General features: G+C 42.6%; 1 protein-coding gene across 5 annotated transcripts in view; it reads left to right on the forward strand.

The window, feature by feature from the left end:
* Window positions 1-15,899, forward strand: part of BABAM2 (BRISC and BRCA1 A complex member 2) — a 401,061-nt gene that overhangs the window by 366,530 nt on the left and 18,632 nt on the right. For 2 of the 5 annotated variants that reach the window (XM_039238505.1, XM_039238509.1), the window contains exon 11: window positions 451-604. In XM_039238505.1, the coding sequence (XP_039094436.1) occupies window positions 451-604 (154 nt within the window). Of the gene's footprint in view, window positions 1-450; window positions 605-1,067; window positions 1,147-2,499; window positions 2,670-12,145; window positions 12,210-15,899 lie in introns of those variants that run through there. The other 3 variants (XM_039238507.1, XM_039238504.1, XM_039238506.1) reach the window with 3 other exon arrangements.

A 15,899-nucleotide genomic window follows, 5' to 3' on the forward strand; every position in this document is an offset into this window, starting at 1 on the left:
TCCACTTTTTAAGGACAGCCTCTGTCCCACCCCCTCCATCAAATTCTAGATGAGGAAGATACTGCACAACCTTTGAAGAGTTTATGATTTCACAGAGACTTTAAAAAAAATAATCCACTAACTCCTCCATGGAATACTGGACGAGGTAAGCGCCATAGGAGGAATTCACATGGTTGGCAGTGCCCAGCTCCTGTGACCATTTCATAGCAGCTCCCACACGTCATGCCTCATATTGGTTAAGTTTATTTATGTGTGATTTTCATTCATGTGCCTAGATCGTAAACTCCTTGAAGGCAGGGAAGGCACCTTGGTATTTCTTGGTCCCTCTCTTCATATGTTTTACCTAAACCTCCTACGGTGTTTGTAGTTCAGAAAGAGTCTTGTACCCAACGTTCAAGTTTAACCCATACATTGAAACCATAACTTTTTTCCTTTCCTTTGTCTTTGCAGTCGACCTGCCCCTGTTTTTCCCTCGAGACCAGCCGACTCTCACATTCCAGTCCGTCTATCACTTTACCAACAGTGGACAGCTTTATTCCCAGGCCCAAAAAAATTACCCATATAGCCCCAGATGGGATGGAAACGAGATGGCCAAAAGAGCAAAGTAAGTGAATCCGTTACTATTTCCTGTAAATAGGAGCAGTTTGTTTATCTAGTCCAGGGGTTGGCAAACTACTGCCTACAGGCTAAATCCCATCCTGTGCCTGTTTCTGTAAATAAAGTTTTATTGAAACATTGCCACGCCCATTTCTTTACTTATTTTGCATGGCTGTTTTCTTGCCAACATGGCAGAGTGAGAAATTGCAACAGATCAGTTGTGAAGAAAAAAGTATTTGCCATTTGGCCCTTTACAGAAGAAGTTTGCCAACCCCTTATCTAGCCTCATCAGATAGATTGTTTTTCTTTTTTCAATGGGTTCCAGGATGTTTCTGAAATCTCCCTGTCTATTTAGATTGAAGAAAAAGTACTAGATAGGAATTAGAGTAGTGGATAAATGATGTCAGTGATGAAAATATTAACAACTACTTTCATACTTTTTTTTTTTAATGGAAAATTTCACCTGACAGTAAACAAATAGGATTTCTGTAGTGAATACATGGATCCAGTACTGAGTTTTTCACGTGGAACTGTAATGCCTCTGAAGGAACAAGGTGATTATATACCTCATTGCGTCTCGACAGCCATTGCCCAAAATAGGGCCTGTGTGTTCCTCAGCTGAATAAATGGCTACACAAATAGCTTAGAACTCTTACAGTCAGTCCATAGGGGTGGAAGTAGTGGAAATTCGATAGAGGTTGAAGTTAGCTAGAGTTTGGAGATTTAAGTACTGCACATGCACCTATCTGTGGAAAGCATTCTCAAGTCGTATGGAATACGTAAATGTAGAAGTATGTTGGGTGTTCCTTGTGGGTAAGGCGTTAGTATCTGGAACCCCAGTCTTCTTGAACCATGACCTCCTAGACTGAAGCAACAGTGGATCGAAATCATAGTTTCCGAAAATAAATCCGTGGTTAGAGTGGCAGGTGGTTATTACCTTCATCACTCACTCTGAACCATATGATCGTACCTGTGCTGAAATTCATAGAATCACACAAATGAAGAATATGTATTAAGCATCCTTTTCATTCACTCGTTCAGTGTTTATTGAACATCTCCCATGTTCCAGGCAATGAGCTCCATACCGGGGACACAGTGTTAAACACATTGGAAGTTGTCCACATCTTCATGGAATTTGTAGCCCAGCAGGAGAGGTCAAAGCCTTTATCATTCCAGACTTCTGACAGTTTTAAGTACTGACGAAACCTGGCCTTCCAGACCTAGAATGTTCTCGATTACTAGGACTTGTCACTCTTGCCCCCGCTCCCCGACATCCTCCCCGGGTACCTGCTGGCATCTCCTGTACTTTCTGTAGTAAAAAGCCGCCGCCTAATCAGGATTGGGCTCTGTTAAATAATGACAGGGCCGTTTTCTGTAAAAACACACACCTTCCCAGACTCATATATGGAATCTAGAATTGTTATCTGAAACTTTAGGGTGCCCTCTCTCCCTGTATTTTCCCTTTTTATCCATGATGTACAAGTCTGAAATTCTGTTTAAGGAAAACAACAAACATACTCAAATGTACCTGAGAACAATCATGGAGACTTTGGGATCTTGAAATAGACTTGAAGAAAGGGATTAAAAAGTGAGTTTTATGTTTGAGGTATTGTGATTGTTTAGTTGTCTGGGCTTTCCCTGTGTATATAAAAAAGCTGCCCTTAGAAGATGGGCTGTTATTTGTGGTGTGCGCTACGGAGTCTGAACCAGACGTGTCCTTGTGGTTTCCATGGCAAAGCTGTGTGTGTGTGTGTGTGTGTGTGTGTGTGAGAGTGTGTGTGTGTGTGTGTGTGTGTCTTAACTAGACATTTTAGCATGAATTGAGTCTTTAAGGCGTTGCAGAGCACAAGCCTGTGATTTCAGTATAGGAATATCGTAAGTGAAGCCTGTTTATCTTAACAGATCGGTTCAGAGATGCAAGAGACATTTGCTTTACGTTAACACCAGTCTGAAGAAAACATCTGAAGTAATGTTAAAAAAAAAAATCTGCTTTCTACTGTAGTGAAGATGGATTCATTTTAAATGTAATAAAAGAGAAAGCCAGCCGCTCATGCTAGGAGGAAGAAATAGTTTACAAGTTCTCTTCTTAAATTGAAGTGAGTAACTTTCCTGGGTTGTGTCACAGAGGCAGGTAATGGATAAACACAATCAGAGAATTCTCCTGCAGGATAGGCCTAAGATTGGTGGAGAAAGTTGGAGAGAAAGGACAGAAAGAGAGAAAGGTCAACTGCAGCATTCCTTCGACGCCCTGTTTCTTTATCCTCTGAAAATATTGTATGTGCTCAGTGCGTAAAAGGCTATAATTCACTTGGAGAACTCTGCCCATGACATAAACACTCTCACGGTTTATGAACAGCAGTAGAACCCTCTGAGCGGAGTCAGCTGTTTATTCCCTCCTGTAGAGCAAAGTTCTAAACATGTGAACTCAGAAAGGACGCTTTTTGGCATGGACCCGAGCTTTTCCTACGACATGTGCTTCTTGCGCATGGCTGTCTGGCAAATTCTGTCCTCACAAGAAACATGCCCTCTAATGACCGAGCAGAGGCTTTGGGGTCATGCATGCCCAGCTCCTATCACAAGTTCTAATCGAATAAGCTCTGTGGCCTTGGGCAGGGCCATTAATCTTTCTGAACTTCATCCTGTAAAATAAGACTGTACTCCTCCCTATTGGATGGACCTGATATGAAGGGTCAGTGAGTGGACATATGAAAGACTCCTGTGTTTAGCTTCTGCTTTGTCCCTAGGTGCCTCTGCTCACTCCTTCCTCCCTCCGTCTTCCTGCCCCTTCAGATCCTTCAGTGTTCTTTCCTGTGGTTCTCCCGTCCGTGCTAATGTACAGGCAGCTTCTTCCCGTCTTCCTAGTCTCAGTTGACTGTTGGTCGTGTACAGATCTTCCTCAACTTATGAAAGGGTCATGTCCCTATAAACCCATCGTTATAGTTGAAAATATCACTTGTAAATAGAAAATGCATTTACTACACCTAACCTACGCGACATCCTAACTTAGCCCAGCCCTTCAGTGTGCTCAGGACGCTTACATTAGCCACAGTTGGGCAAGATCATCAAACACAAAGCTTATTTCATAATAAAGTATTGACTATATCACATAATTTACTGAATACTGTACTGAAAGTGAAAGACAACACAGTTCTATAAGTACAGAATGCTCATACCTTTGTGATCGAGGGGTGGACTCGGTGCTGCAGCTCACTGCCTCTGCCCAGCATCACAGGAATCTTACTACCTGTCACTAGCCTGAGAAGAGATCAAAATTCAGAATTCAAAAGTATGGTTTCTACTGAATGCATCTTGCTTTTGCACCGTCGTAAAGTCAAAAAATTGTTAAGCGGAACCATTGTAAGTCAGGGGCCAGGTGTACTGATGTGAAATCTCTTTTGTGTCATTCTTTGATTTTTCACATCTTTGTATTGTTTCATTTTGTTAAATTGTGAGTTCTTTGAAGGCAGGGGCTTTGCTATATATCTTTTCAAAGATATTTATTGTAGTGTCATTTGCATACAGTGTCATTTACATGCAATGAAGTAGACAGATTTAAGTCTATCTATCGATGGAGTTTTGACAAAGTTACCTTCTGTCCTTTCCAATTAGTCTCCTCATCCCCAGAACAAACTGATTTCTATCTAAAACATGTCTTAGTTTTTTCTTTTCTAGATACTTCATATAAATGGAATAATACAGATTATACCCTTTTGTGGATTTTTCTTGTGTTCCGCGTAATTATTTTGGATTTATCTGTTATGGCATTCCTTTTTTTACTGCTGAGGAATTTCCATTATAGAAATATATCATAATTTATTAATCCATTCATCTGCATATATATATTTGGGTTGTTTCCAGTTTGGGGACTTGAGGAATTAAGCTGCTAAAAACATTATTATATAAGCCTTTTTATAGACATATGGTTTCAATTCTGTGAGTAAATAACTGGGATTGGGAGTATGTGTATGATTAATTTTATAGAAAACTGACAAATTTTTTATGAAGTCTTTATACCAGTTTACACTCCCTCTGGCAATATACAGCCTTCCAGGTTCCATATCCTCTCTGACACTTGGTATTGTCAGTCTTTTCAATTTTAGCTTTTCCAAAGGGGGTGAAATGAGATTTCATTGTGTATTTTTAATCTTGATTTCCTGATGATTAATGGTGTTGATCGTCTTTTCATGTGCTTATTGGTATATCTTCCTTTAAGCAGCATCTATTCAAATTTGGCCTATATTTAATTGGGTTGTTGGTCTTTTTATTATTGAGTTTTTAAGAGTTACTTATATATTTGTCAGATTTATGTATTATAAGTATTTTCTCCTAATCTTTGTGGCTTGCTTTCTCATTTTCTTAATGATGTCTTTTGATGACCAGAAAAAAAAATTTTTAATGTTTATTTATTTTTGAGAATCAGTGAGAAACAGAGCACAAGGAAGGGAGGGGAAGAGAGAGAGGGAAACACAGAAACTGAAGCAGGCTCCAGACTCTGAGCTGTCAGCACAGAGCCTGATGCAGGGCTCGAACCCACAGACCTGGAGATCATGACCTGAGCCAAAGTCAGACGTTCAACCGACTGAGCCACCCAGGCGCCCCGATGACCAGAAAATTTTTATTTTTAATGAAACTTGTTTTATTAGTGTTTTCTTTTTATGTTAATGCTTTTCGTAGCCTCCTAATTATTTGTCTACCACAAGGTCATGAAGAGATTCTTCTACATTTTTTTCTCAGCTTTCATTTTGGCTTGATATTTAGGTCTCTGCTCCATCTCATCTCAAATTAATTTCTGTGTATGGTATGAGGTAAAGGCTGAAGTTAACTGTTTATATACACCCAGGTAGTCTAGCAACGTGTGTTGAAAAAAACTTTTCTTTCTCTGTTGAATCATCTTCATGCTTTTGTCAGAATAAATTGACTATATATGAGTGGGTCTATTTCTGGATACTCTGTTCTCTTTCATTGGTCTGTTTTTCTATTTGGATATCAATACCAATATTTCTTAAAATCCGGAAATGTAAATTCTTCAACTTTGTTCTTTTCGAAAATTGTTTTGGCTATTCTGGGTTCTTTGCATTTCCACATACATTTTAGAATTAGTTTGCCAATTCCAACTCCAATTTCCCCTCAAAAAAAAACACCACTGAGATTTTGGTTGAGATGGCATTAAATCTATAGATCAACCAGGGGAAAATTGACATTTTAGCAATATTGAATCTTTCAGTCAATGAACGGGGTTTTATTTAGGTCTTCTTTAATTTTTCTGAAAAGTGTTTTGAGATTTCAGTGTAGAAGTCTTGCATAGTTTTTAGTGATTTTGCTTTTATAGCAAATGATAGTTTTTTTATATTTTAGTTTTGCCTTATTGCTAGTATATAGGACTATAAACACTTTTTCTGTGTTGGCCTGGTGTCCTGTAACATTGCTGAATTCACAATTACTACTAAACTCTAGTAGCTTTTTTGTAGTTTTCTTAGCATTTTTTACATAAACAATCATATCATTTCTTACTGCTTTTCTTTTTATTTCCAATCTTTGTAATTTTTATGGTTTTAAATCTCTTTTTCTTACCTAATTGCACTGGCTGGGTCCAATAGGAAGATCAGACATCTGGCCTTGTGTTTCCACATTAAGGTTGATGTTAGCGGTATGTTTTACATAGATATCGCTACCAGATTGAAGAAGTTCTCTTATATTCCCACTTTGCTAAGAGCTTTTATCATGCATGAGTGTTGAATTCTGTAGAATGCTTTTTCTGTATCTATTGGCGTAATTCTATGGTTTACTTTATTCTATTAAAGTGATAAATTACCTTAGTTAGTTTTTGAATATTGGACCAACCTTGCATTCCAGGGATCAATAAGCCTGCTCAGTCATATTTTATCCTTTTTTATATTATTAGATTTGATTTGCTAACAGTGTATCAAAAATTTTTTACACGTTCGTGAGTGATATTGATCTGAAATTTCTTGTGTTGTCCTTGTTAGATTTTGATAAAAGCACCATGCTGGCTTCATAAAATGAACCGGCAACTTTTCCTTCCACCTTTGTTTTCTGGAAGACTTTGTGTAGGTTTGAAACTATTTTTTTTTTATTTTAATAGAGTTTTATTTATGGGAAGAAATTCAAAGAAATCTTCACTAAATATAAGGATATTCATCATTTTATTTCTTGTGTTGGTTTTAGCAAGTAGTGTTTTCTTTTTTTTTTTTTAATGTTTTATTTATTTCTAGGAGAGAGAGAGAGAGACAGCATGAGCAGGGGAGGGTCAGAGAGAGAGGGAGTCACAGATTGAAACAGGCTCCAGGCTCTGAGCAGGCAGTCAGCACAGAGCCCGACGCGGGGCTCGAACCCACGAACTGCGAGATCATGACCTAAGCGAAAGTCGGACACCCAACCGACTAAGCCACCCAGGTGCCCCGCAAGTAGTGTTTTCTTTAAGCAAGTTGTCTAAGTTGTTGAAATGATTGGCATGAGATTATTGAAAATATTCCCTCATTTTTCTTTCAGTATCTGTGGGCTCTAGTGACAGAACTTCTTCATCCTTATAGTGAAAGGCTCTATTTTTTCTCTCCCCTTTTCTGAAAACAGTCTAGCTAGAGGTTTATCAGTTTTACTGACCTTTCCAAAGAAAGCTATTTATTTTATTAATTTATGCTTTTATCTTTACTATTTCTTTGTTTATTTTCAGTTTAATTTGTTCTTCTTTTTCAAGCTTCTTAGGATGGAAGCTTAAGTCAAAGCTATACCTGCATGACATCCAGGCACCTTTGCCTGCCCTGTGTGTGGACCTCACCATTTTCAGTGCACCCCCAAGCACCTTCGTAGGATCATCATTGTAGCCTTGTGAGGGGTACAGTGTAGAAATCGTCACTGTCCTTCATGCAGATAAAGAAACTTAGGCTCAGAGTGACTAAGTGATTTTCCTAAGGGCACACAGCTAGCTTCTAGTAGGGTCAGGGCTCAACACAGGGCCTCTGACTTCCTGTACATCTGTTCCCAGGCAAACAGATACAGTTCCCCCTTTCTCTTTACCACTTGTCTGAGCCCCTGCCTCAGAGGTCTGGCACTTGAATAAGATAAATACAGAGAGGAAATGCATGTGGCAATTAAGAGCACTGACCCTAAAGTCAGGACAGCTGAGTTGAAACCTGTCTCCGCCACTCACTATCTGTGTAACGTTAGGCAAATTCATAATCTCCCTGAAGTCTGTCTCCTTATCTTTCAAATGGGGAAGCTAGTTTTAGAGGGTGATTATGAGTATCAAATGGTGTGTATGGTTTTCTATTATTAATTAACAGATTACCACACACTTAGCAGCTTAAAACAGCACAAATTATTATCTCATAGTTTCTATGGATGAGGAGTCTGGTACAACCTTCCTGAGTCTCTTTTCAGGGTCCCAAATGACTCAAGTCAAGGTGTTGCTGGAGCTGTTTTCTCATCTGAGGCCCAGGGCCTCTTCCAAGCTCATTCAGGTTGTTGGCAGAGTTCAGTTCCTTGTGGTTGTAGGACTGAGGTACCGGTTGCCTTACGGGCTGTCAGCTGGAGGCCAGCTCCTGCCATATGGCCCTCCACAGCATCAAGTCAGCAGGTGCATCAGATTCTCCTGTTTCTAATCTCTGACTTTGGTGTCACTGACTTCTAGACTCAGATAATTTAAAGGGTTTGTTTGATTAGGTGAGTCCTGCTGTTAATCTCCCTTTCTTAAAGTCCTCTGTTCATGATTCCTAACAATCCCAATTATAGAAATGAAATCCACCATTTTCACAGTCCTGGGGATTATTATACGGGGGGCGGGGGGTGGGGTGGGGTGAGAAATCTCAGGGGCCATCGTGGAATTCTGCTTCCCACATGGGGTAGCATAGGTGAATTGTCCCGCGTCGGGTCTGGCATGTCGTGAGCATTCAGTCGATGTTCACTATTAATGTCAATATCCCTGGAAGGAAAAAGACTTTTAATCAGAGGATAGCAGAGTCAGCATTGCACCCAACTAAACAGTCCCCTGACTTCAATGACTTGGCCAGAAATTCTTAGATTCTAGGCTGCCCCATGTATGCACATCATCATCTATGGCTGTGTCTTCTTGGCGCCAGCCCAGCCAGCTTAGTAAATTGGAAAAATCCGTACTTCAGTTGTTTAATCTACATAAAACCAACTATCACTTAAAAAGACAAAACAAAGCACTTAACTTACTAGTTACCTAAGTTGGTATCTTGTATGTAGCTTTAGATCTGTCTAGATGAATGAATCAGATGACTTTTTTTATAATCCTTTATAGTCTGATAAATCTGTGAGTAGGTAGAGTGAGTTTTCCGTGAGCTTCATTGTGCAAAACATCAGGTTGATCCTAGAAGCCTAAGTAGTTTCTTAGAATAGGATTTAACCCCAAACCATCCACTGCAATGGCTTGTCCCAAATAAAATCTGTTATATAAATGGAACCACTTAAAGAATATTTCAAAAAATAGCTTCTCAGTCAACACATGGGAGTAATTCATGAACCTCCTAAAACCATTTGTTGTTTCCCTTCTTGCCTCAAGGTCAGAGAGATGTTGTTTTCTTATTTAGAAACCTATCCAAATGCTCCCAACGCAGTCCGTAATTCCCCATATGTTCTTCACGGTGCATACTTTTATTATTTGTCATCCAGTTGTCTTTGCAGAATAATTTTCTCTTTCAAGGGCTTTTAAAAAATTGTACATTCTGGACTTCCTCAGTTATTTTTCACTGTTAATACCTATGTATTTCCAAAGACACAGTTTTCTCCTAACTTGTCATTAGCTGCCAAACGCTTCGTTCAGTCTTGGGCATCAGTCCTCTAAATAAACCCAATAAAAATGGATCTCCTCTCCTTGATTCAAGAGAAGGGGACTAGATGTCCCCACCTGATTTGCTTCCCATCCTCACCCTTACTGAGGCTCTGAGGCCCCTTCGGATCCCTCAGATGCCTGCGAGCTCAGTGTGGAAACCCCAGTTCAAAGAGGGTAGTTAGTGCACGATGTGGTTGCAGGAGCCCTGAGGCCTGAGAATTCTTTGGGACCAGGGGAGAGCTCGGGCAGGGGTGTTGATGAAGTGTAAGTGGTTATAATGTCAGCCTGTTATGTGTTGGTCTTTCCAGAAATTAATCACTCACTCATTTGCTTCCTTGTGAGTAGCTCCTTAAGGCAGCTCAGATTATGCTTTGTTCCTATTCAGATTTCATCGCAGAGTCAGGCCTCTCTCTGCAGCCCCTTGCCTGGTCTGCTGGCCAGAGGGATCCTGACCTGTGATACCCATCAGGGTTACAGAAAACCCTGATGGGGACTTTGCCGCCTTCCCTCTCCCTGGACCACTACCTTCCCTTCTCCCCTCTACCTCCCTGGGCCCCCATCCCTCCTCCTGTTTGTAGCTGTATTTCTGGAACCCCCATCTGCACCCAAGGGTAGGGGGATGACCAACAAGGGTTGTGGCCAGGTGTGATTGCTCACCCCTACATACCCTTTGTAAGGGCGAACAACTACAGAAGTGAGCCACTCTGTGCGGGATAAGTCATTGGCACAAGGGAGGGCACTGAGGCAGGCAAAGCTACCAGGTCTGGGCTCAGGAAGGGGCGCCTGATAGAACGTGCAGTTCCAATGCTGCTATGATTCATGGGTTTTCTTTATTATTTTATTTTGCCTAGTTCCCTAGGAAGAATGCCCTTCAAAAAATCCCAAACCCAGCCTCATCTGAGCTGAACTCCCCTCTGGAGAGAAGAGGGAATTTTCTGGCCCAGCCAGCACGGCTTGGGCCCTCTGAGTGCCCTGGGAGGACAGGAACAGAGCCAGGCTGGACCCGGGGAAGGCCGGGGTCCCCGAGCCTTCCTCTCACCCACATACCCTGGGCTCTGAGTGGGCGAGCGTGCCTGTCCCTCCAGGGGTTTAGAAATATAGGAGCTGTGAAGAGAAGAGTAAAGCAAATAAATAACATGGAATTACTGGATCCTTGAACTCTCAAAGAGAATCATTTTGAAAAGTATCTTCAAGGGATTTGGTTTGTTTTTCCTTTCAGAAGAGAGAGCAACGGAGATGGGGAGAAATCCAGATCTGCCTGCCGTCCAGGCATCCTCTCCAAATTGCGTAGGTCAGAGAGAACATGTTATTTGTTAAAACCTAACATCTGTTGCTGTGAAATGATAAGCTCCTTTAAAAAGCCTGGCCATCAATTACTGCTAATACAGCCCTCATCCCGACTGAGCTGTTTTACCACCCTTCCAGCCTGCACGGACCAGGCCGTACCAGGCACAGAGCATTTACAGCCCAGCTCAGCCTCCTCACTCCCCTCGCGCAGGACCCCTCAGACCATCTTTTATAGGCCCTGTATCTGTGTCCCTGGCTGCTTTTGATTCCGCTCTTTGGCCGTTCTGAGGTCTGCTTTAAGGACTGACCCCCACCGCCTTCCCATCCACCCTGCCATCCTGCTTTCTCGGTGGAAAACAGGATTAGGGTTTACTTTCTAGTCTCAGTCGTGTAAGCCAGAAGAAACTGCACATGAGTGGAGAAGCTGGAAGATCAGTACGTCTTTGTCATGGAAGTGAACTTGGTTGTACTGTTAGAAAGCTACTAAGCGCTCAGGCGAGGATTCTGATGATCCCTCCCAGCCATTGTAAAAATCTGGTCACTAAGGACAGCTACCTTCTTGTTTGTGAGTTCTGGCCATATATTTTCTTCCTCAGAAGAATAGATACCTTACAGAGCTGAAAGGAAAAGAGAGGGGAATTAGTTTGGGATTCTTATAGTGTATCAAAGTAAAAACATACACTTAGCACTAGAATCAGAGTTGCCTTTGAACTGTTGGAAGAAGAAATGCAACAGTAAGGAAAGACCATGCAAAGAGTGGCCTGGGAGCTAGGAGATCTGGGTCTCCTCTGGCCACTATTATTAATTATATGTGTGATCTTGGGAAGGAAACTTCACCTTGGTCTCAGTACCCTCACCTAAAAGCACTGGGCTGGTAACCAGTGATCACTAAGTTCCTGTATAGTTCGGGGATTTTAAGTAAAAAATTGTGCGTAAAGTAGCTCAGCATACTTTTTTATTCATGTTGAGAAAATTCCATCTCTGTTGCCAGAGGTCAGACACAAATTGAAAACATTACTAAATGGAATTAAGTAAGCTCTGTACGTGATGCTTTTTTGTACAACCCATATCTGGTATTTATAGAACACTTCAGTTGCAGAACGTGCACACATATGCCCTGAACACACACCCAGTAAAATACTTCTAGATGTAATACATTTTCAGATGTCAAGTTAAAACAGCTCCTTGGGAATTAGGCCTGACTGTTCAGATGTGTGTGTTGGTTTCTGACAGGTGCCGCCAGGGCTGCTCAGGGCTGTCATGTGTGATGTGGAGTCCAGCCAAGGCAGGGAGGCCAAGCTGCTTGTTTCTATCACTTCGCATTAAGGCATGAGTTCTAGAAAAAAAGGGAAGCAGCAAAGAATAGTCAGGACCATCCATTCTGGGCACCTCAATAATGACAGAGGCCTTGTTTCTTCCGAAATGGGATTCTGTCTTGTTTGTTGTCAGATCCCTCGGCCACCCGTGAAAATGAGTAAGACTCAGGACTTGTTGAAGTAGCAGCTTTATACAGGTGAGCAGAAACAAGGAGCAGATAATGGGGCGGTTACCACTGTTCAGAGACTGGCAAAATCACCAGTGATGGTGCAGAGTTGGGTGGCCAAGCAGAGATGTATCCAGGAAGGTAGGCATGACAGTGGGGACCTGTCTCGGGACGCGGAGCTTGGAAGGACGCTTAGAACCGTCTCATACAGCTAAGGTTGAGTAGGGTAGGCCTTAACCACTATGCTGGGAATTAAATGAAATGATTGGTATAAAACGCTTAGCACAACAATGGGCATAGACTCGGCAGTTCAGGTTACCATCTCGTTTCCTGGAAGCAGTTGTACAAGACCATACAGTACCATGATTAGAATGCTGTGCCCCAAGACACCTCTGACCTCCTGCCTTTACTCTGCCTGTTTCCTGCTCCCTTGCTCATGGGAGCCGTACAGTGACATCAAGGGCTGGAGCTTAGCATGCCTGCATGCACCCCCAGCCACCTACCCCATGTGTGGCCTGGCCTTCCTTGCGGCTCACCTGGGGCTGAGGGATGCTGTGGCCATGGGAAAAGCCCAGGGTATTCTTTTGTTGTTGTTGTTGTTGTTTTTTCTAAGGTTTATTTATTTTTGAGAGAGACAGAGCATGAGCAGGAGAGGGTCAGGGAGAGGGGGACACAGAATCTGAAGCAGGCTCCAGGCTCTGAGCTGTCAGCATAGAGCCTGATGAGGGGCTCAAATTCAAGAACCACGAGATCATGACTTGAGCCGAAGTCAGACACTTAACCAGCTGAGCCATCCTGGCACCCCAGAAAGCCCAAGGTATTCTTGAGCAGAAATAGCTCTTCTGGGAGTATAAAGACCGGGCACTGAGTACCTTTAAGGGAAAGTAAATATGGCCGAACTAATCACTAGAATCAGAAGAAGAAAAGGGGTGTCATAATGGAGTGGGCCAAAGAATAGATGCTGCCTCACAGCCTCCAAACTAGCAGGAAGGCTGCACATGGAGAAGAGGATGAAAAATTCCAGTGACTCTTATCTTCCCAGACAGACAGAACGCCTGGCACTTAGTCATGCCTAATGGAAAATGGAAGCTGAGAAAGCAGAAGTGAAGCTGCATCAGTGATCTCGGGTTGTCCTTCATCCAGAGTCACTTCTCAGGAGAAGTGGTTTGTCTCCTTGTGTGCCCTGGATGGTCAGGGCTGGGGTGCCAGGTAGCGATGCTGTGGCTGTCAGGAGAGCAGGCTTCTGAGCAGTCGTGATTGTAGGAATCCAGTGTAACAGTGGTTTCTGGAGTTCAGTTATTGCTAGTACTTCATTAAGCAAACACTTAGGGGTTATAGATATATAGAGAGAGAGTATGTGCAAAGCACAAGAGACACACAACACACCCAGTTTGAAGAGCCCCAGCTGCAAAGCCTGCTGATCAATCTTGGAGTGGTTCATCACTGGTTGAGATTCCATTCTGACAGCGGGGCCACCCATGGCATTAACTACTTAGCACACTGAGCATGAGTCAGACTTGCAAAGCAGGAAGCTCTGTTGCTCTTTGACAAATCAAAAATCAAAATTTGGGAGACCAGAATTTTCCATTATTGATTATTTCAAGGACAAGATAATCTTAAAATGTTCATTATTCTAGTCCAGAAAAGTGAAATTTACAGGAAAATATATGTAAACGCGTGACTGTTGTTTCAGGATAAATGATAGCGGATCACCCAGTCTCTCCTGACCATCTTACAGATGATGATGACGACGACGACGACAATGATGATGATGATGATGATAAATGTGTACTGATTGCTTATACTGTCCCAGCATAGCTCCAAAGGCTTCATATATGTTAATTCCTATAATTCTCATAACAACCCTGTAAGATCAATACTGCCATTATACCCAGTTTACAGATTATCAAGTGAGGCCCTGCAAAGTGAAAATGACTCATCCAAGGTCATAGGGTAACATAGCATGGGAACTGAGACTTTGCCTCGGGTTTCCTGACTTTTAGACTGCATTCTGCTCTCTTATACTGCCCCGCCTCTCTTCCTCAGATTAGTTACAGGAGTTCTCCCAAATCTGCCAGGCAACTGAGCTCAGCATTCTGTTTAGAACTGCAGAGTCTCTGGGCTGTCAGCGTTGGCTGACACTCAGGTTTGGCATGCCCCAGTGTGGATTTATAGTGGCAGATACTCTGAGTCGGTTCTCTCCAGATCACCAGCACCCTTTGATTCATTCATTCATTCATCCATCCATTCACTCATTCAGCAAATATTTACTGAACTCAAAGTAGGTATCAGGCACCATGATAAGCGATGTGTGGGACACAGTCCCTGCCTTTACTGAACCAGAGGTAAAATAGAAATTCTACATAAATAGCTTTCTTATAAGGCAGCAGCATGTGCAACATGCAGGTAGAATGCAGTAGGAGAGGAATTGAGGTCTGTTTCCCAAGACCGAGGAGGCTGACATTGGAGTATGGATAACGACGGACTAAAGGGAGGCCATTCCTGCCAGAGGGAACAGACTGCCCAGAGACCAGAAGCATGGGGGTTCGGGATCAGCCCGTATACACTGAAGAGGGTAGCAGTACATGAGGCAGGAGAGAACGAAAGAGAAGAGGCAGGTAGCAGAGTTCTGCAGGGTGGAAGAATCATGGGCTCTGGAATCAGACGCCCCAGAATTCAAATCCTGGTTCTACCACTGTGTAGTAGTATTTCCTGATCTCTCTAGATGTTGGTTTTCTCCTCTGTACATTAGGGGTAACAGTCCCCCCTCATAGAAGATTGTGAATGTTAAATGGGAGACTGATTATAGGATGGCTAGAATATTGTTGTGTTCACCTAATGATAGCCATTGTTATTAACCATCCTACGCATTTAACCTTTTGTACAGTGGTCTGCCTTGGTGTAGATGTGTAAGTCCTAATAGATCCTTCTTGGCCTTGGAAACAGTAACAAAGGCAGTAGACCCTAAGCTCTGTGGTCACATGGGAGGAACCCTGTAAAGGACTATTTATCTTAGGTCTTTGCCCCTTCTTTGCCACTTCAGTGCCCAGGGCTTTCACAGACCAGATAATTTAGTATAAGTGGATCCTGTGCAATATTTAAGACACACTTATACTAAAAAGTTATTTGTTGTTTATCTGAAATTTAAATTCCATTGGCCATCGTGTGTGGAGGGACAGCCCAAGAACCAGTCAGAATAGGCTGTGTGCCTTATTGGGGGAAAGGAACTCACTGGTCTTCTAAGCTCCTCTCTGGGGTAGTGTAGGCTCACACAGCAGGCTGTAGGCAGTGCCCTCAAGTCGCTTCCTGGGTAGAAGGAATGTCAAATGTTGATGGGTGTCCCTGGGAGTTGGAGTAGGGGTGATGTGGGGAAGGGCGTCTTGGACCAGTCTTCTCATATTCCCACCCTCTTTCTTCAGAACATTCTCGAGGACAGTTGGCTGAATGAAGAGCACCTCTGTGGTCTGATAACTTGTCTCACCAAATAAGAGTCAGCCCTCTTTCACAGAGTTTTTATTCCAGGAGCATTGCTAAAAGTGGGAACCTCAGCTGTCCCTTGTGGTGTGACTCGAGATAGCCATGGCAGGTGTGAAGGTAACTGACCAAATACTCCCTGCTCTGGTGAGTCTGAGGATCACAGCTTTGGAGCTGGAAGGCAATCCAGCTGCCTGGCTTTGAATGTGAAACAAAGAAGACCCAAGAAGGGAAGCCCAAGGCCAC

This window comes from Hyaena hyaena, unplaced genomic scaffold (assembly GCF_003009895.1).
Source record: "Hyaena hyaena isolate Hyena2069 unplaced genomic scaffold, ASM300989v1 scaffold_140, whole genome shotgun sequence".
In the NCBI taxonomy this organism is placed as follows: Eukaryota; Metazoa; Chordata; class Mammalia; order Carnivora; family Hyaenidae; genus Hyaena; species Hyaena hyaena.